This window comes from Quercus lobata, chromosome 4 (assembly GCF_001633185.2).
Source record: "Quercus lobata isolate SW786 chromosome 4, ValleyOak3.0 Primary Assembly, whole genome shotgun sequence".
NCBI lineage: Eukaryota > Viridiplantae > Streptophyta > Magnoliopsida > Fagales > Fagaceae > Quercus > Quercus lobata.
Window position 1 is genome coordinate 94,067,517 of NC_044907.1, and position 22,222 is coordinate 94,089,738.

Consider the following 22,222-nt stretch of genomic DNA (forward strand, 5'->3'; position numbering starts at 1 on the left):
GTTTGTTTTGCTAGCTGTTATGGAGAATTTTTCTCTAAAACTTGTGTGGATGAAATTTGTTTTGGTCGTCCAGACCCCCCCTCAATGTACAAGAACCTTTTACCGGTTTACACACCAAGGTCATTCATTCCACAGCCTATATACCAAACTATAAGTGAGGGACTATCAAATGCACTAAGGTTTAGGTCAATAGTGGAAGTGGATGTAGCGACCGATATCTCTCCAAACACTTTTTTACAAAAAAAGCAATCGAATAAGACGTTGCCAAAGTTGCAATGGAACACGTATCAAAAAGAATATTGGATGAAAAATTTCCTATTGTAAACTTGTAATATATTTTATCTTTTTGCAAAGGATTAGAAATTATCTTTTTCCAAATGATAGGAGATTATCTTTTTTTCAGGTTGAAAGAAGCCTAGATTGTAAGGCTGAAAGATGCTTTTATATGCGAAAGATTATCTTCATCTGTGAAGCCGATCTTTTCAATTCTATTACAATAAAGATTTAGTGACTTTAAGTCTTTAGAACATAAATATGTATGTTGCAAGTGCTTTCCTATTGTTAACTCATGTTTAACACATTTGTTTGTCATTTTAATATGTACCTAGTTTCATGGTCATCTACAATATAAGTAATATTTAGCTTGAATTTATTTTGCTAGCTTTTGTGGAGAACTATTCTCTAAAACTTGTGTGGATGAAATTTGTTTTGGCCGTCTAGACCCCCCCTCCTTGTACAAGAAGCTTCTACTAGTCTACACACCGAGGTCATTCATTCTGCAGTTAATATATCGAACTATGAGTGAGGGACCATCGAATGCACTACGGTTTATGTTAACAGTGGTAGTGGATGGAGCAACCTATACCTCTCCAAACACTTTATTACAAAAAAAAAAAAAAAAAAAGCAGTTGAACAAGACGTTGTTAAAGTTGTAATGGAACACATATCAAAGAGGATATGGGATGAAAGATGTCCTCTCGTTTATGAGGTTTGTTACATCATGATCGTAAACTTGTAATATATTTTATCTTTTTGCAATTTGCAAAGGATAGGAGATTATCTTTTTTTAAGTTGAAAGAAGTCTAGATTGTTTTGTTGAAAGATGCTTGTATGTGTGAAAGATTATCTTTATTTGTGAAGTTGATCTTTTCATTTCTATTACAATAAATATTTGGTAACTTTAAGTCTTTAGAACGTAAATATGTAGGTTGCAAAGTGCTTTCTCATTGTTGACTCATGTTTAACCCATTTGTTTGTCATTTTAATATGTATGTGGTTTCATGGTCATCTATAATATATGCAATATTTAGCTTGAATTTGTTTTGCTAGCTTTTGTGGAGAACTATTCTCTAGAATTTGTCTGGATGAAATTTGTTTTGGCTATCTAGACCCCCCTCGATGTACAAGAACCTTTTATAGGTCTACAAACCAAGGTTATTCATTCCGCAACCAATATATCGAACTATAAGTGAGGGACCATCGAATGCACTAAGGTTTAGGTCAACAATTGAAGTGGATGGGATGACCTATACCCATTCATACATTTTTTTACAAAAAAATGTAGCTAAACAAGATGTTGCTAAAGTTGCACTGGAACACGTATCAAAGAGAATAAGGGATGAAGGATGCCCTTTCATTTATGAGGTTTGTTATATCATGATTGTAAACTTGTAATATATTTTATCTTTTTGCAAAGGATAGGAGATTATTATCTTTTAGGTTGAAAGAAGCCTAAAATGTGAGGTTGAAAGATGCTTGTATGTGTGAAAGATTATCTTCGTCTGTGAAGCTGATCTTTTTATTTCTATTATAATAAAGATTTGGTGACTTTATGTCTTTAGAATGCAAATATGTAAGTTGCAACGTGCTTTCTCATTGTTGACTCATGTTTAAACAATTTGTTTGTCATTTTAATATGTATGTGGCTTCTTGGTCATCTATAATATAAGTAATATTTATCTTGAATTTGTTTTGCTAGCTGTTGTGGAGAAGTTTTCTTTAAAACTTGTGTGGATGAAATTTGTTTTGGCCATCCAGACCCCCCCTCGATGTACATGAACCTTCTACTGGTTTACACACCATTATCATCCATTCTGCAGCCAATATATCGAACTATGAGTGAGTACCATCAAATGCACTAAGGTTTAGGACAAAAGTTTTGTCTCTTGGTTGCAAGAACTTGCTCCTTCTCTCATGCTTGGTAATGTCTGTCATTGCACTTATAACCATCTTGTCCACCAATATTTGGATTTATTCCGTCTTAAGATTTGTAAATGGGTTTTTCTTGTGCATCAATCATAACTTGTTCTCTTTTTACTAACAGAAATTGTGGAGAAATAGTGGTATGGCCATGTAAGGATTATTATTATTATCATTATCATTTATGTTGTGATTATTATCATTACTGTTAGAATAATGGTTAGATGATGATATTCATATTTTCCAAACACCTTACACTTTTCAGACAAATGGTAGTTTATTATGGTATTTGAGTAGGTATTTTTGACGTGATGGGAAGTGTTAGAATAATAATTAAATAATTAGAATATTTTCCAAATGGATTTGGGGACAAGTGATAGTTTATCAGCTAATAGCTTTTGCCTTATGTAAATTGGGATTCTTCATGGAGAGCTCTTTATCTTTGGACTTCCATTTCAGCAATCTAGTAGAGTTCTCCATGTTAACGAGTCTTCAAACAGAAAACTTCTAAGTTTGGTCTTCACATAATAGTGAAGACGTTGTTTAAGAGCAGATGGGCTTTTCTAAGGGCATTAACAGATTTACTCGTATGGGATTTGGGTTTGGCATTGGATTGGTGTACTATATTTGGGCCTTATTTTGGTCTAGGCCCATGATGCCTTATTGATTTATTTTTTAGCCCAAGTTCTCGAGGTTTTTATAAACTACACTGCTGATTTTTTTTTTCCCTTAACTGTTGGTGTATTTTAACAAAATGAATCAATTCATAATTTTGAGGTTATGTTAAAATTATTATGAAATTATGTTGCTAATAGTTATAAAATATTTATTTCTGTATATTTATTTATTTTTGGCTCAACTTTCTGTATTTTTAACTTGCTTATACTACTATCGGTGAATTACAAAAAATGTGTGAGATATGTGATGTTTTGTGTAGAGACTGTACTTGTTACCTTATATTTTATCTATGTTATTTTGATAGCAAAGAAAGGTATTTGCTTGGTGAAGTTTTGAGCTTAATCACTTCTGTATAGTTGATCGTAATTATAATAAACTTGTGATCTGGCCTGAAATTACTATGTCTACCTATGATTTAAAAAGTGTGACTTTACCCACCCGAGATAAGGTCCGTTTGTTTTCCATAAACCACCTTTATTAAAAAACAGGGGATAAATAGATATTTTTGCATACTTTTAATGTTTCTCTCCTCCCAAAACAAAGAACACATACAAACAAGATAAAATAAGATCAAAAGATGCTATTTGTAAAAATTTTAGAAACTTGGCTCAAGAACTAAAATAATCACAAAATGTCTTTGTAACACACTAGAAGAAAATATTAGGCAAATTTTCTTAGGCTTTTTATTTTTATTTATTATAATTCTATCCATTATTTCCTCTCTTTGGTTTAATTTATATCTCACACTCTCTCTCTCTCTCTCTCTCTCCTCTCCCGCTCTCTGTCTCTTTCTCTGTTCTCTCTCTATCTCTCTCACCTCTCACACTAAAATTCAGATTGGCTATAGCTTTGGGTTATGGTGGTGACAGTGGAGGAGAACAAGGTGGTTGTATGGGTTTGGGTTTTAATTTGTAGAGGAGCACAACTGCTTTGAGTCTAAGATTTGAGGAGAAGCATGATGTGTGGGTTGTAATTTGGGTTTTGGGTTTTGGGTGAGGTCAATCTTAGATTTTGGCTTGGTTGCGGTGGATTTCAACTGATCGATGAATGGTGGCTACTGCTGGTGAATCTCAAACCTTCAAACGATATGGATTTTTTTTTCTTGAACTGTAGCAGCTACAATTTATAAACATGAAGAAGAACATATCTGGGTTTGAATAGCTAGGAACTGGATATAATTTTTTTTTTTCCTTCATTTAATAACAATCACAAAAACTCTGTATTTACAAAAAGAGAGTGAGAAAAAGGAAAAGACTTACAATGCTGATGTGAAAAGAAAATCTTATTTGAGATTTCAAAACTTTTATATCATGCGCAAGACGTGGAGAAAGTGTTGTTTTCTTTCTTTTAGCATTCACCACACATTGGCCTATTTGTATGCCTATGTATATGTGTGTCACCGCCTCCATTATTTCTTTGTCTTCTAGTTAATCAGTGAGAACCTGGAAAGACATCATAAAAAAGTAGACCGTAGGATAATAATTTAATTTATTTTTGAGAAATAATTTAATTTAGATACAGCTTTATCGTCTAAGTTTTAAATATTTAAATTCCATTCCAACTAAAATCTTATTATCAAAATTTTTAGATCTTATATATATTCAGCCATGGCTTTTCATGATTGTGACAAGGGGCTACGTTCATTAATTAGTAAATTAATTATATATTTTTTGTTAGGATATATTTTGCTCAATTAAGGGATAATATTTAACAACTGTTTAATTTAAGTAAAATTTTATAATTTAAATTTTAATAAATTTAAATTCTATTTAAACTAAAAGTCTATTATAAAAAATTTTCTAAACTTAAATCCCATACAAAAACCCAAGTTTTCTTTCTAAAAATAAAACTCACGTTTTGACTAAGGGATAAGATTTAACAATAATCACTTCCCCCCAGTTACATGATTTAACAATAATTTAAAATAAATTTAAATTTTATTCAAACTAAAAGTTTATAAACTTAAATTCCATAGAACCCAGACTTTTTGTTTTTGGTTTTCTTCCTCAAGTTGTATCTTATTAAATTAATATTTTATTAGGATATTAAGCTACAAAACTCTTGACTAAGGGACAAGATTTAACAATAATTTAATTTAGATCAAACTTTATCATCTAAGTTTTAAAAATTTAAATTCTACTCCAACTACAAGTCTATTATCAAAATTTTTAGAATTTATATATATTTAGCCATGGTTTTTTGATACAATCCCTCTTAACTAATAAGTCATTCCTATAATTAAATCTCACACAATACACCCCACGTTGTTGTACTTTATTTTATTTTTTCAAAATGCAACTTACTCTTATGTTTTATTCTAATAAACTCGTCTTACTTATTGTTATCTGCTCTAAACCTTATCATACATGGCTTGAGAGTTGAGACCACCTGAGCACCAAGTGGGATATATCACTACTTGAACCCACAGCCTCATACTCACAAAGCAATGTGCCACAAGCTTGCAAGGGCTTCCTACCTTCAGATCACCTCCTCAATTGGTCATAATTTTTAAGAATCGAAATGGTGTCAAAGGTGCGGTCTCTATAAAATGAAGAGATGAAATAATTTAGTGTTTGCATTTCCTTCATTTTAGGTAAGTTTTCAAAAAATAAAATTCTAGTTTAGATGAGTTTCCAACATTGAGAAACCATTGAAAAAAAAAATGTCAAATCCATAAGCCACATCAATTCAGATAAAAACATGTTCAGCACCAAAAAAGAAAATTACGTGTAACGAATTGGCAATTTGCCTTAGCTGAAACTCTGTAACCTTTCATGTATGTGCTGCATTCTAGACATAGATGGACTTGGAATTATTAGTTCAATTACGTGTAACGAAAGATTAATTTTTCTCTCTCTTTTTCTAGATGAGTATAAACATGATCCCTTACTTTTTGTGCTCTATGCTGTACTAAAATCAAAGCTTATCCTAAATTCATAATCCTCGAAATGGATTTATTTCATGATTCAAATTAAATGTCACCGTTTGAAATGTTTATTCACTGTACTATCTAAAACTTTAACAGTGAAATGTACACTTCTGTTTCTGCTGTAATTCGTTCTATTTATTTGTTTCTGGATATTGTCAATTGCAAAAACAAATTTTAGCAAGTAAAATTGTAATTTAAAAAAAAAAAAAATGTGTACACTTTTGTAAATTGTAAATTCTATTTGGAAAATGCTAAAGTCACAAACTATTTTATAAATTACTAATGTGATGAGTGATTATTGATAAATATAAAAGTGATATTAGTGGTGGGCCTAAATAAGAACCAGTTAAAATTTGCCGCATCAACAATTTGTAAAAATATTGTAAAATAGTTTATGATTGTAGCATTACTTATTCTATTTATCATAGACTGTGAACTTCAATTCTATTTAGTGAATTCTTTCTTGGGTTAGGGAACACCCGTAATGGTTTTCTTTTAATGCTCTGTTTGTTTCGATAGAAAACCTTATGTAAAGATAGTTTTCCGTGTTTTCCAGTATTTGGTAGCATAAAAAAAAAAAAAAAAAAAAAAAACCATCTTTAGTCAACATAAAAAGTATGACTTATATTTAGAGATCGTATTCTACTAATTTTTTTTTGGAAAACAACTCTATTTCATAGCAAGCTTGCCAAGCTATATAAGGGAAGTTAGAAAGTTGTTTTTCAACTCATTTAAAATTACTACTAAACATTGGAAAATGAAATAGTTTTATAGAAAATGATTCTTGGAAAATAACTCATTTTCCGTAAAACATCATTGCTGAAATAAATAGAGCGTTAAATGTGATTTATCGATTTTTCACTTTGTCATCATATTCTATGCCCTTCACATAATTATTATTGCTTTTCATATGGTGATAGGCTAGTTTATGGAAATCAACTAAGATTATCTTTGAATACATAATTAATTAATTAGCGCAAGTTATTTAATTCGTTGATTAATAATCATAGGAGTCAAAACATAATCTTTTCAATTGGTTTCAAATCATATACGTACACTCTTGAAGGATTCACGATTGTGATCTTTGACCTATTGTCATTGATGAATTCATGTCTTAATGATTTTAAAGTATTTGTTATAACGAAGCTTTTTTGGGTGTCTTAAATATCAGAAAATTACTAAGAAACCCCTAAATAAATTAAAAGAGGTCAAAGCTCAAATAGTATTCTCACACTTTCACAGCAACTGAAGTATATTTTTATTGAATACAAATTTTCTGTTCCGCTTTATGTCCTACTCTAGTAATCATGGTATACCATTTATTTTTTTTTACTTTTCTTATAAAATAACCAAAATTTAAAATGGACAAAAATAAAACACAGAATAACATAATTAGTAAAGTATAAAATGGAAACAAAAGTGACATAGAAAATTTATATTCCGAAAAGTAAAACATATTATTTGTTTTCATTTCTCCATTTCTTGTATGAGGTTAAAACATACACGAAAATGAACATGACCTTATTTTTTTGTGGGAAAATTTTGAGAGCTAGTTATTAAAAAAAAAGTGTTAGACGTCACTTGGTCATTCCTCAATCACATTGTCACAATCTGAAAACCAGTTTCAATTTTTGTACTTGTATGAGACTGGAAAATACTTACAGGGGAATATGACCCTTTGGAAACAATGGGGATTCAAATGTAGTTATTGAATTAACCTTTGAGGCACAGCCCAGTGATCAATCAATTAAATAAACGGTAAAACATTTAATTTAATTTAATCTTTTTTTGAGAATAAAGAGAGATAGGAACAAGCCTAAACCCACTTTTAGAAAATAGTTGCAAGTTGCTTGTATTGTCATGACTTACCATGATTGAGTTGGCAAATTCCATGTATTATCATGGCATACCATGATTTGTGGGAAATAATGTAGGACACAAAAGGTGGGCATATGATTTGTTTTCATTGTGATGCTATTAATTACATGGTTGAGTTAGTCAAATTTTATCCTAATACAGGTTAATGGGCACAAGACCATCAGATCTTAAATAATAATTCTACAAGCCAGAGTCATTAGAGCTTTATGGAAATATCAACTGCAGCCCATAATCTCACGGGGACTAACTCTGCTGACCAAGAGAGTCCAGGACTCGACCAAGACCTTCCTTCCTTGTCTCTAGAAGAGACAATTGAAAAAATTTTAGGAGGTTTTGGGTGGTCTCAATTCATTCAAGCCATCCTTGTAGCAATCCTAGGGTTTTTTGATGCACAACAAACATTTATCAATATCTTTGCTGATGCTGACCCAAAATGGCATTGCAACTTCAACACAACATGCAACCCAAGCTCCAATATTTGCCAACTCCCAAAAGGTGCTTGGTCTTGGGATGAATCTTCTCACAAGACAATCATATCGGAATGGGGTCTTGAATGTGCTAGTTCATTCATCACAGGCCTTCCTGCTTCATCCTTCTTTGTAGGCAACTTAATTGGGGGATTCAGTCTTGCTACACTTGGTGATTTCTATTTTGGTAGGAAGATCTTGCTTTTCCTCTCATGCCTAATAATGTGTTTTGCCTCGCTTATCACAGCATTCTCGATGAACATTTGGATGTACTCGAGCTTGAGACTTTTAAGCGGGTTTGGTCGTGCATCAATTACTACATGCACTCTGATTTTGTTAAGTGAGAGGGTTGGAAAAAAATGGCGTGGCCAAATAGGGACAATGACATTTATCATGTTTTCGCTCGGGTTACTATGCTTACCAGCTGTGGCCTATTTGAACAAAGGTTCATCATGGAAATTTCTCTATCTCTGGACTTCCATTCCAGCAATCTTATATTGCATCATTGCTTATTTTTTTGTGTATGAGTCTCCTAGATGGCTTTTCACGGAAGGGCGTGACATAGAAGCCAAAGCAATATTGAGAAAACTTGCATCTATAGAAGGCAATAGTTTAGACTCATACCTATCTAGCATTCATCATGGGCAAGAAATATCAAAACTTAATCCTTACAAATTGATGAAGGACTTATTTAAGAGAAGATGGGCTTTGCAACGGATAATAGCAACTATGGTATTTGGTTTTGGCATTGGATTGGTATACTTTGGCTTGTTATTCGGTGTAAGAAATTTGGGTTTCAACATTTATTTGGGTGTCATATTAAATGCCTCAATGTTAATACCTACAAATTTAGTAACCCTTTTCTTTATAGCAAGATGGAAAAGGAAAGGTTCATTGTTTGCCTTATGTATAATAAGTGGCATATGCAGCATAATTTGTGGTGTAGTAGGCAGTCGTACAGAAGGCATACTGATTGGGTTTGAACTAGCATCTTTCTTCTGCGCTGCCTTGGCATATAATGTGATGATGATATTCGTAGTTGAGTTATTTCCAACAAATGTGAGGAACTCGGCCACAACATTAGTTAGGCAAGCAGTTGTGTTTGGTTCTGTGTTTGATCCGATATTGACTTCAGCAGGGACGAGAAATAAATTCCTATCTTTCGGAACTTTTGGACTGACAATATTTTTGTGTAGTTTCATTGTGATCATTTTGCCAGAGACAAGGGGTAAAAATCTTTGTAACACCATGGATGAACAAGAGCGCATGGATCATAAAATTGTGTGAATTTATCTATATACATTACATATTATGAATCACACCCTGGAGAGAACAAATTATATTCTACATATATACATAGCATTTTTCCTTTTTTTTCAATTTTTAATTTTTTGTTTCTTTTTATTTTCTACAGAAACCACAACAATAGCATGACATTGGTTCTAAAACATGGATAGACTACCAGATATCATTACATTGATTTTTTTATTTTTTTATTTTTTTTATTTTTTTGGGGAATAAAATCATGGAGGGTGCAATAAAATATTGCTATGGTAAGCTATCATTGAATCTACATTTTTACCAGATATTTTAAAGTGTTTATGATTTTCAATTATTTTTTTCCTAGAAAAAAGCTAGTGAAATTTATAGAAAATCATAAGCTCTTTCAGAAATCTATTCTTAATAGCCAATTTACCATCTTATTCCAATTAGATTTTAAAACTAACAACCTTTACGAGGCTAAGTAGCTATTTTCATGAATTGATTACAAGTTTTGTTGGGAAATTAAGACCGTGGTTAATAGAATTAACAAGTTTTAAACCCAAGTTGTTAATTAGATATATTATGAATAAACCTTATTAAAATAAACAAATGTCAATATCATGTCAATATCATGCCCAATGAAATAGTAAATAAGACAAGATATGATGACCTAGGAAAATCAACGAAACAAACTAGTTTCACAGTAAAAAAACTTGGAGGAAAAGAAGCTCCTAAAACAACAAGGAGGTAAACACTCCTCCTAACAAGATGAAACACAACTCCCCCTTACAAAGACATGTATTTCTCCCCCTAACATGTAGAAACTTAAAAAGAAACCACATTTTCTCCTCCTTTTTGTCATAATCGACAAATAGTACAAGAAACTATAAAGCTTCACCCGAGAAACATAAAGACGATCTAAGATGATCAAGAGGGCACAATGAATCCATATAAATGCATGAATGTAATGAAATAAGATGCTATGGATGACAAGATAAAAGAAAGATGCAAAACAAGTGAAAAACAATGCATGCGAGAGGGTCTCGACAGATCGAGAAGCTGTTGAGCTGCTATCGAGAGAAAACCCAGAAATCTCGATGGATCGAGGATCTGTTGAGAATCTATCAGGCAGACAAAGAGCTCAGAAAATTTCCTTGATGGATCGAGAAGCTGTCGAGGATCTGTCGAGATCACAAGAGGAAGGCTTGATAGAAAGGATATCTGTTGAGGATGCGTCGAGGAGCTGTCAAGCTTGAAGAAAAGAGGTTTTTCAAGAAGGGAAAAACACATAGAGATGAATGCATAAATCAAACTACTCACTCAAACATCAAACCAACATATTAAACTCTCAAAACTCATCTCAAACAAGATGCAAAGTATATAGATCCAAAACACACACACACACACACTAAACAAGTCTAATCAATTTTATATTTAAAAAACAAGTTAAGATAGTTTAGCAAGCATATATTAACACATGTATCCCTTGTGATGGCCAAATCACATTGTACCTGCACATGTATCAAGAGTAGCAAAGAATTTGCGTGTTGTGTGTGAAACAAAGCAAGAGTGCATAAGTGTCTCATATTATGAAGATTTGAGACATGAGAAAATCAAATACACTCACATACAATCATAACTGTTTGATGGGGACTATCACCCTCAAGGTACATCCTATAACTCCCACATCTCCTAGAAACATGCTTGCAACCATATTAAAAGCATTTTGATTCTTTTTGCTTTTATTTTTCTTTGCATATTTTTCTTTTAAGCATAGCATGTATGGACATATAAGAGAGAAAAGAAATACCCAATTAGTGGTGAGATGTTATACATGATTGGCTATGCCGAAGCACATAGATGTTATACATGATTGGCGGGCTTTAGTGGTGAGATGGTTATTTATGTCTTTTTCTTAGGATTTTCTAATCCTTCTTGTCAAAAAGAGTGATATGAGTATGAAATATAAGAGACAATCTTAATCGTACTCATCACAAATATGAGCCATAAAGCTCACTTGCTTAGTTGTGCATTGAGATGCTCATCTAAGCTACAAGAGATACAAAGTTAAGAAAATTTTGTTTCAATGGCCATCCAAGGTACACAAGTACCAACATATACAAACACATTGTTTTTGTATTTTTCTGATTTTTTTTTCTTTTATTTATTTATTTATTTTGAAGACAAAACAAAATAAAAACTAAACAACCAAACAAAAATAGACAAACAACATGAAAGTATGAAGATAGATGCAGATGCATGAAAGCATGATTCCAAAAATAGATAATAAATCAAGCAAAAAAGTCTTACTTTAGATAGAAAGAATTAAAGTAGAGGACAGATAGAAAAGACAATTAAGTCTTAGGCTCCTTTCTCACCCAAATAGCACAAGTCTTTGGCCGTGAAGATGAAAAGACACGTGTCCTAGTATGTCTGCTAAAAGACATAAAAGAATTAGAATTCTCCTGAAATTGAGTTAAAAAGTTCAAAAATTTTAACAACTCTCCAAACAAAGGTGTTGAACCTTGAGAGGGAACCTGTAATCGTTTGGAAATACAACTTGAAGTAATTAGGATGAATGTGTCCAAAAACACCACAATGGTGACAAACATGAGTAGTTTTAGAACTACTAGACTTCCTAGAGTGAGGTCTAACAAAGGATTTAGAAATAGACCAATCAATTATGGATTTCATACCTTTATCACTTTTCTCAGATTGGGGCACAAAGATAGTCTTTGATCCAGAAGCCATGGAAGAGGAGGGGCCAGAGGAAACGGCATATCCTAAGCTAGTCTTGTCAGAACTAAGCTTTTGAGCACTCAATACCTGATTAAGCTTTGCACTAGACATCCTCTCTATTTGAGTTCTAACTTAACTAAGCTCAACCTCGAGATTCTTCACATTCTCATCCAATGAGGTGTTCTCCACAACAAGAGTCTCAACTAACCTTGTAGTCTCATCTAGTTTGACTATCAGTTCAGCTTTTTCAGTTTTTACCTTATTAAGCTCTTTTCTACAAAGATGAGAAGTCATTTCAGATTTTATAAATTCAGTGCATACCTTATCATAGGCTTCCTGAAGGGTTAACTTCTTGGGTACCTCATCATTAGAAGAATCCTCATTGTCACTAACACTCTCCACAATCAGCTTATCGGTTGTGGCAGCAAAAGTCATATAATAACCACATTCAAACACATACTCATCAGAAAAGTCATTCTCAATATCACTTAAGGTAGCAATCAACCCTTTATCTTTTGACTTCTTGGTCTTTTCCTTCATAAGGTAGTTTGAGCACTCTATCCTCATATGACCAAAACCTTTACACTCATGGCACTGGATAAGGGGTTTCTCACTCTTACCATTCCTAGAGGATTTAGATTTCTTAGGAGGTTTGTCCTTATCCTTTTTCTTACATTGAAGAAGCTTGATAATCTCATTAACTATGAAGGTTAGATCCTTATCCTCATCATCATCATCATCTTCATCTTCATCTTCATCTTCATCTTCGCTTTCATGTTCAGAGTCATCAATCTCTTCCTCTATACCTATAAGAGCCAAGTTTCTACTTTTTCCACATTTTCCCATTAAACCTAATCCCATCTCTTAGGTTTGAAGGTTCCTTACAAGCTCAGTCCAAGGAATTTGATCAATGTCCTTCACTTCTTCAATGGTAGTGATCTTGGCATGGAATCTTTCAAGTAAGGACCTAAGGATTTTCCTAACAATTTTAGATTTTGCTATAGATTCTCCAAGGTTAAAGGCAAAATTCACAATATCCTTATGTTTAGAATAGAAGCCATCAAAGGTCTCATCCTCCTCCATCCTTATTTCTTCAAAACTACTAGTGAGTCTTTGAAGCTTCACAGTCTTTATTGCCTTGATACCTTCATAGGTGGTCTCAAGAATGGTCCATACTTCCTTGGCAACTTTTGTGGATGATATTTTCTTGAATTCCTCATTGGTCACCCCACAAAACAGAGCATTCAAAGCCCTACTGTTGAAATTTGCCGCTTTGATCTTTGCTTCATCCCAATCCACTGGCGCTTCCTTTGGCTTAATCCAGCCAACTTCAACAGTTTGCTATACTTTTTCATCAAGAGCCTGCAAAAAAGCTTTCATACGAACTTTCTAGTAAGCATAGTTAGTACCATCAAACAAAGGAGGAATCAAAAGAGATTATCCACGATCCATGACAACGGGGGTCAAGGATCACACTTAGGAAATTAATCCAATCAGAGTGTACCCGCTTTGATACCACTTGTTGGGAAATTTAGACTCCGGTTGATAGAATTATAGAATTAACAAGTTTTAAACCAAAGTTGTTAATTAGATTTATTATGAATAAACCTTGTTAAAACAAATAAACATCAATATAATGTCAATATCATGCACAACAAAATAGTAAATAAGACAAGATATGATGACCTAGGAAAACTAATGAAACAAATTAGTTTCACAGTAAAAAAACCTGGGGGAAACCTTTGTGAAAAGCAATTCACTATAGTAAAGAGAAGTTTCAGATCTAGTATAAAACCTTTGTCCCTAGACTCTACAATCCTCGTAGATGAACTTACAGTAGAAACCTTCTACCGCTTCAGAACCTCTGAACTCTTCAATATATGAATGCCACCTTTTTGCACGGATCTCAGTACGTGATTAACTCCAGCAACTTGAAGATGTTGTTGGCTGCAAAGTTCTTCACTTCATCAACAATGAAGATCAAGAAGTACTTGGTTACAAAACCCTAAGGCAGAAAAGACGCAGTAACTTCTTGTAGAGAGAATAAGGCACTAGGTCACTTTCTGTATATGTTCTCCATGTATAATGACCTTTAAAATAAGTCTTATATATGTTTAGGGTTATGAGAAAAGAAACCCTACACATACATGTCAGCATGAGCCGAAAATCAGATCTGAAAATTTTGATTTCGTAGATCTCGACAGATTCAGCTTCTGTCGAGCTTCTGTCAAGCTTCGTTCTTAAGTCTCAATAGATACTGTTTCTGTCGAGGTATCTGTCGAGTTTTAATGAATAGCTTTTCTTCACTTGTTTCTTGGTCCAATCTTCATGGTTTTAATACTTGGCTTGAACAACATGTTTCTTGAAGTACTAACCCATCCTAGATCTACCTAATTACAAATAACGTGCATTTTGTCAAAGGATTAGCCAATTACATAAAATATGTTCTTAACAAGTTCGATGCCTTTATTCTTAATGAAATACCATAAAAATTTACTTTATGTGATTATCGTCGTGTTTAAGATGCTTTGGCTACTCATAAGCTATTGGGTCCTTAAAAGTTACTTCACATTGTTCTAATGGGTCCAGCAAGGGTTCAAAGTTTTGGAGGAAAGAAGTGTATACTAGTTGTGGTAGATGATTTCACTCGATACATATGGGCTATTCTACTAAGAGATAAATTTAAAGCACCAGAACATATTATCTATCTATGCAAAAGACTTCAGATTGAGAATGATGTGATGGTTGCCAATATCAGGAGTAATCATGGGAAAGAGTTCGAAAACTCCAAACTTGACTCTTTCTGTTGTAATCAAGGAATCGAGCAAGAATTTTCTGCTCCCAAGACACCTCAGCAAAATGGAGTTGTGGAAAGGAAGAATAGAGTGTTTCAAGAAATGGCTAGAGTTATGTTGCATAACAAAAATCTGGCAAAGTCATTTTGGGGAGAAGCAGTGAATACTACTTGTCACATACTGAACACAGTATACTTTCAACCCAGCACTAAGAAGGCTCCATATGAACTCTTGAGAGGGAAAAAGCTTGTAGTAAAATACTTTAGAGTATTTGGAAGTGACTGTTACATACTTTGAGATCATGAGAATCTTGAAAAATTTGATGCCAAAAGTGATAAAGGAATCTTCCTAGGATACTCTAGCTCAAGCAAAGCCTATAGGGTGTATAACCTCAAGACCAAAATAGTGATGGAATTAGCCAATGTGGTCATAAATGATGAACAATCTTTTGAAGAATTGCCTAAAGAGGTCATAGCAAGTCAAAAAGATCATGTTGAAGATAGTCTACGTACAGAGTATGTAAGAAAATGACCGACGAATACTGAGATTTTTTCAAGATAGTCTACCTACAAAGTATGTGAGTCCTCCATCTGTGTTTTTCGGCGAATACTGGGATTTTTTCGGGAAGATCTAGCTAGATCCGGCGAGATTTCGCTAGATCTAGCCGACATCTTGTCGAAAATAGGCGAGATCTCACTGGATCTGGCAAGATCTTGCTGGATTTAGGCCATTTTGTAATTTTTTTTCTCTCCGGATTTTGGCCGTTTTTCATCTTTTCTCGTCAGATTCTTGTTGTTTTCTAGATCTTTAACCCTTACCGATTCGCCTGACATCCGTTGAAGCTCTGACTGGCCTAATCCGATTCTCCTCCTGGTTGGCGGCAGGTTGATGGTGGCTCCACCCAATCAGTTCAGGTCGGATGCGGGTTGAGCCAAAATTTGATCTGAATCAAACCGTGGATAGACCTAGAACCAACAACACCTGTTCAAGATTGAGTTCACTCCAACCACTTTTTGTTAACTAGATGCACCACCTTTATCTAGATCATCAAATCTTTAAAATCATGTACTTTGATCTCTAGTTGGTGCTTCTAGAGATAAAAAAACTTCTTTACTTGTGTACATCACACAACTCTACAAATGTCCTGAAAAACGTGCCTTAGGATTGCTTTTGTATCTTGACTTGAAAACTATGAAACCCTAGCTTCAAGATGATTTATTGAAACCAATCTGATAATAGAAATGCACAAATCTCCACAGGTCGAGCATGAATCAAGATTACGCAAACTTGGAGAAAATAGGCAAATGCCCCTTTCAAAAAAAAAAAAAAAAATCCAGCATTTTGCCCCATTTTCCAAACTAATTAGGGAAATGCCCCTCTTTTGAAACTCGATTTTCTCAAAATCGAGTTATAAAAAAAAAAAAAAAAAATTCTGGAGCCCTATAGTAGCGTTTTAAGGAGTCTATAGTGATGTTTTAAGAACCTATAGTGGCGTTTTGTAACTTGATCTCCATGAAGTTGAGTTACATGCAATTTTTTTTCTTTTTTTTACCTATAACTCGACTTCATAGAGATCGAGTTACAAAATGCTACTATAGATCCTTAAAACATCACTATAGGCTCCTTAAAAACGCCACTATAGGGTTTAACTTGATTTTGAGAAAATTGAGTTTCAAAAGAGGGACATTTTCCTAATTAGTTTGGGAAAGAGGGCAAAATGCTGGATTTTTTTTGAAAGGAGCAAAGGCCAATTTTTTCCCACGAACTTTGTTATTTTTAACTTGAACCTTGGTCTTCCCTTGAACTAGAATTAGAGTTCAAATATACTGAAAACTTACTAGGCCTCTTACAACCTATAAATTAATAACTGCACACCAAAATGCAATACATTTATTTGTAAATTTTATATTGGGACTTTATTACTCAAGATCTGGTGGTTTGCCTTGTTCATGTAAAGTCATGCAAAACATGATCCAAGCGCTTTTTATAGTCAATTTTGTACATTTTTTTTCTTGTGCTGGTAACTCAAACATGAAGCTCGCGCTAGTGTAGCTAAAGCTTGAGTACAAGCCAGCGAATTCATGGGCAATTGTGTGCGAAATGGTATTATTGGTACTACATGTTGTAACATAGCATTAGATGTGTTGATCATACCATTAAATCCTACCTAACTATGGCTGTTTGAGTATGTTAAAACGAAATACTAGATAAAAATAATGAATATAGAATATCAATTAATTTAATAAATAGAAGTGAGATTACACTAGCCAATAACTAGGTGCTGATTTAGACCCAATTACGGTTCAATTAATTTTAAGCTAAACACAATTAAAGTGAAATTTACATAATTAGCCAATTAACTAACTGAACAACCCAACTACAGCATGGATGGACATAATTGAACAAAGCAATTAAGTAAAGATAGTAAGTAAAAGAGTGAAAACGAAAATAACACTAGATATGCTATAGAAGAGGAAAAATGAAAAATTCGGCGTAAAAACCTCTCCACTGTCTGACATGCTGAATTGATTCTATCAGACTGTGGCTATGCCATTCCACCTCAAAACCAATTGGTTATGAAGAAGACATACTCAAATCTTTTATGGCCTTCAACATCACATCACGCGGGCCTATTTTTAGAATGGTTGTAGGAAGTCAAATTGTGGTTCCCCCAACAATCCCTCCCTCAGAATGATACTCCCGTGACTCGAATCCATGACTATGGCTCTGATACCATTTGTTGGACTGTGAGCTATGTCATTCCACCTCAAAACTAATTGTTGATGAGGAAGACACACTAAAATCTTTTATGGCCTTCGACATCACACTATGCAGGCCTATTTTTAAAGTGGTTGTAGGGAGTCAAATTGTGGTCCCCCAAACAGATTTATTAAGAGAATAAGTTGGAGTACAACGATAACAAAAAGACTTTCTAAGCCTAATTCATCTATTGTACTTAATCCCTCCAAGCTTTAACTACCAACGGATTTCACAGAGTCTTTTCATTTCTAGTTTTCCCGATCTCGCAACATTGATTGGTTGCACTGCCATGCCTTACCAGTTGAATTTGGGCTAAGCACCAATGCTTCCCAATGTTCAAGACGCGCTCAAGACTCAGTAATTGTGTAGGCTATGTTTGGGTTAATCTCCTCTTAAGGTAAGTCAATAGTAGAGGGAAGAGAGTAGAGAAAATCTAAAGGAATTGAGTAGTAATTAGTAGGCTCAAAATTACTAGCTCTCCAATGGTTTTTCTTGGGTTTTCTCTCAGAAGCTCTCCTTACAAATTCATAGGAAATGAGAGTATATATGGTATAAGAAAAAAGGAGGAAGGCTGCATCAAGGAAATGAGCTGTCAACGTTACTCGCAGGAAATTTGTAGGAAGGCCCACTCTAGAGACACCTAAGCTGTAACATATTTTTGAACTTCTTTAGGCACTCCTCAGTTGTTATCTCTCGAGTGCTATAGTCCCGAGATATTCGCGAGTCAGTCCCAATTTTAACTGGATGTGTAAATCCTAACCAACTCTATACCTAACCCATATACATTAAACTCCAAAAAAATACAAGGAAATAAAAGCATGAATACTACGGAAAATTACAACTTAACAAAACAGAAAAAAATCATCAACCATACATTAAATAAATATAAATTGAAGTAAAAGAGAAATGAAATAGGAGAAGAAGAAACGGAAGAGTAAAGAGATTGAAGAGAGTTAAGTATGAGACTATGAGAACACTTGTATTTAGTGATGAGGTATTTTGGATGGTGGCGGGAAAGTAGAGAATTGAAAAATGCAAATTGAAAGGTAAAGTAAGATTTGAAGAGCACTAACAATGGGGATGTAAAAATATACTTATTTTACATCTCCAAATATTACTTTATCTATTTTACCAACCCATCCAACAATACACCCAACATCCCCATTCAACAATACACCCAACATCTTAGTTTTTATTTTTACATATTACTCAATCAAATAGTATAAACTACCTAATAAAAAAATAAAAAGTAAGAAGAGAGAGTGTGAGATGAAGAGAGAGAATGTGAAAGATTAAAAAAAATATATTTTTTCTTTACAACCTAATGAACAGTTAGCATTAGCACCCCCCCCCCCCCCCACCCCCCCAGTTGCTAAAATAGCCAGTAACCATTTGAAAAAAGAGCTACATTCGAGGATGTATACTTAAATTTTTTACAATATGTGAACAGTAAGTTCTTATATTTAGAACTTGCTATTCATGAGTTTGTAAACTAAAATACTATATTTTATTCAATTTTTTTTCTCTCTCTCTCACTTTATATTTATATTATTTTTTGATGGGGGGTGTTTATATTATTTTAATGAGTTGTATGTAAAAATAGAAATCAGGATATTGGGTGAGTTGTAAAATAAGATGGTAAAATAGATAAAAGTGGTTTTTGAGGATATAACATAGATTTTTTTTGCATCTCTGGATGCTAGTGCGAAGGTTGCATATATGCAACCTTACTGAAGCTAGGATGAAATTTTTTTACGTTTACATACCTGGATTGAGCATGATTTTAAGGGTCTAGTTGCTAAAATAGCAATTGGGAGGTTTTACACCCTCAATGCTAGTGCTCTAAGGGAAGCTAATAGTAAAACTCATAAAAGTTGTGGGCTTGTTATGGCGTGTTGGGGGAGGAGAGATGGAGAAAGACTAAAAAAGTCAATGTAATTAAGTAAATTTGAATGAAACATGGAAAAATGGGGCCAGTTCTTACAAAAATTCTTAAGAACCTATTTTTTACTAGCTATATTTTTTTTTTTAGTTTGGGGAGGGGGGAGAGGAAAGGAAAAAAAAAAAAAAAAACATAGCTCTCCCCCTGCTTGTGCAATGGACAGGTCAAGATCACAGCCTCATTTATAATTAATTTTTTACTTGTTTCATATGGATATGGCATTTTAGTACAAGTTGATTATCATTAGTTAGCGTGTTAGTATTATATAATTTATTTCAGTTGGATTATTTTTATCTAAAAATAAGTTGGGTAAGAGGTGTAAATGTATTTAGAAAGGTGAGGTCTTAAAAACTCTTTAATAAAGGCAAGAAAATATTACACCATATATACATACACTTGTTCCGTGTATATATCATTTGAGCTGGGAGATAATTATCTTGGTGAATCCGATTAATGCTAGAAGATAGAAATTGTTGGCTGCATGTGTTAATGAGGCTGCCTTTGTCATGGATAGATTTTTTTATTTTTTTGGTTGAGAGTACTAAATATTTTAATACACACGTACGGAGAGAAGAGAGAGAAAGATTGGTTCATGGGTTTGAGGGAAAGTTTTAACAAATCAGAATTAGACAAACGAAATAAATGTTATTGGCTGAGGGACAAATTATAATTGATTTTTAGAAATAGACAAAGAGAAGGTTTAGGGATAATTATCCTCTTTGCCTGTCATCATGGTTAGAGGAGTGTGTTGCCTAAACAAAGCAAAAATTATTGATCTTAGGACAGAGATGACATTCTATAGTATCAAGTTCAAATTTTTTGTTTTGTTTTTCAAAAATAAAATAAAAAGGTTCAAACTTAGTGTTCAACATTTTTGAATCGAAGATATTGACACCCAAAGACCTTGTCAAAATACATTAATAATATTGATGATGCTTGAGATCGTTAGTCGAATTCTTTGTCTAGATTGTCTAGAAGACCAAATGAAACATGAAATAAAATAAGGAAGATCATAGGGTAGTAACACCGGATGGTGCTGGCCAAAAATCCTTCGATAATAGAGTCAAATATCAGGAACTGTAATGTCTTAAATAGTTAATGGCTAGCTAGCTACAACATTATTCTATAAATATTAGATCCAGCCAATGCTTTTATTTTTTTATTTTTTCTATAAAGTTTTGGTTTATGGCGTTTGCTTATGATGATTATACTCTTTATCATCAAACTAAGGCAACAATCAACTTTTTGTGTAACTGTTGTATTACTAGAACCTATGATCCAACAAAACTTTTAAAAATTGTAATCGATCTTTCTAAGATTAAATAACATATTAGTTATTCATATCCATTTTGATATTTCACATTCATATTCATAATTGAAGCGATAATGTCTATATTTAAATACATAAAAGTGAATGATATGAAAGAGACGTGGAATTAAGAAGAATCAAAACCCATACAAATATTTTCCCAAGGCTAGGTAATGTGTTAATTGTCATTCATAAATGCTGGACGTGGCACACACTCTCCTTAGCTTAAAACAACTAAAAAGCATTTATTCAATCACATTTATGTCACTCCAATATTTGCCTTTTGCCCTTTTCATAAACATAGTTCCATATTGCGATTCAACACACTTCGAAGGAACCACGTTGTGGCCAGGGCTCCCCTGAAGTTAAAAAAATTAAAAAAAAAAAAAAGTATTCTCGGCCTAATTTGATTTGGGCCAAAGAAAAATTTGACTTGGGTCCCCACTCAGAAACAAAATTTTACCAATTAGGAAAACTTATCCTAGTTAACCAAAAAAAATAAAAAAATAAAAAATAAAAAATGCTAACTTCACAACACTTTCATAACATATTTTAGATAACATGTTGTTACTTGTTATTATTGGCGATATTAACAAGAACTTACCAAAAAAAGTCCAGGTTTCCTATTCAAAAGTGAGTAATTCTTAGGTATTCCAAGGTTTTCTATAAAGTTTTGATTTATGGCGTTTGCTTATGATGATTATACTCTTTATCATCAAACTAAAGCAACAATCTACTTTTTGTGTAACTGTTGTATTACTAGAACCTACGATCCAACAAAATTTTAAAAAATTGTAATCGATCTTTCTAAGATTAAATAACATATTAGTTATTCATATCCATTTTGATATCTCACATTCATATTCATAATTGAAGCGATAATGTCTATATTTAAATACATAAAAGTGAATGATATGAAAGAGACGTGGAATTAAGAAGAATCAAAACCCATACAAATATTTTCCCAAGGTTGGTAATGTGTCAATTGTCATTCATAAATGCTGGACGTGGCACACACTCTCCTTAGCTTAAAACAACTAAAAAGCATTTATTCAATCACATTTATGTCACTCCAATATTTGCCTTTTGCCCTTTTCATAAACATAGTTCCATATTGCGATTCAACACATTTCGAAGGACCCACGTTGTGGCCAGGGCTCCCCTGAAGTTAAAAAAAAAAAAAAAAAAAAAAAAAAAAAAAAAAAAAAAGGCATTCTCGGCCTAATTTGATTTGGGCCAAAGAAAAATTTGACTTGGGTCCCC

General features: G+C 33.2%; 1 protein-coding gene across 1 annotated transcript; it reads left to right on the forward strand.

The window, feature by feature from the left end:
• Positions 1–7,890: 7,890 nt before the first annotated feature.
• Positions 7,891–9,438, forward strand: LOC115986201 (organic cation/carnitine transporter 2-like). Its single transcript, XM_031109053.1, has one exon. It carries the CDS (start codon positions 7,891–7,893, stop codon positions 9,436–9,438), a length of 1,548 nt encoding a protein of 515 aa, XP_030964913.1.
• The last annotated feature ends 12,784 nt before the right edge of the window (positions 9,439–22,222 follow it).

Bases quoted from the DNA above. Each gene is read 5' to 3' on its own strand.
- LOC115986201 (XM_031109053.1), top strand. From the start codon at position 7,891: ATGGAAATATCAACTGCAGCCCATAATCTCACGGGGACTAACTCTGCT.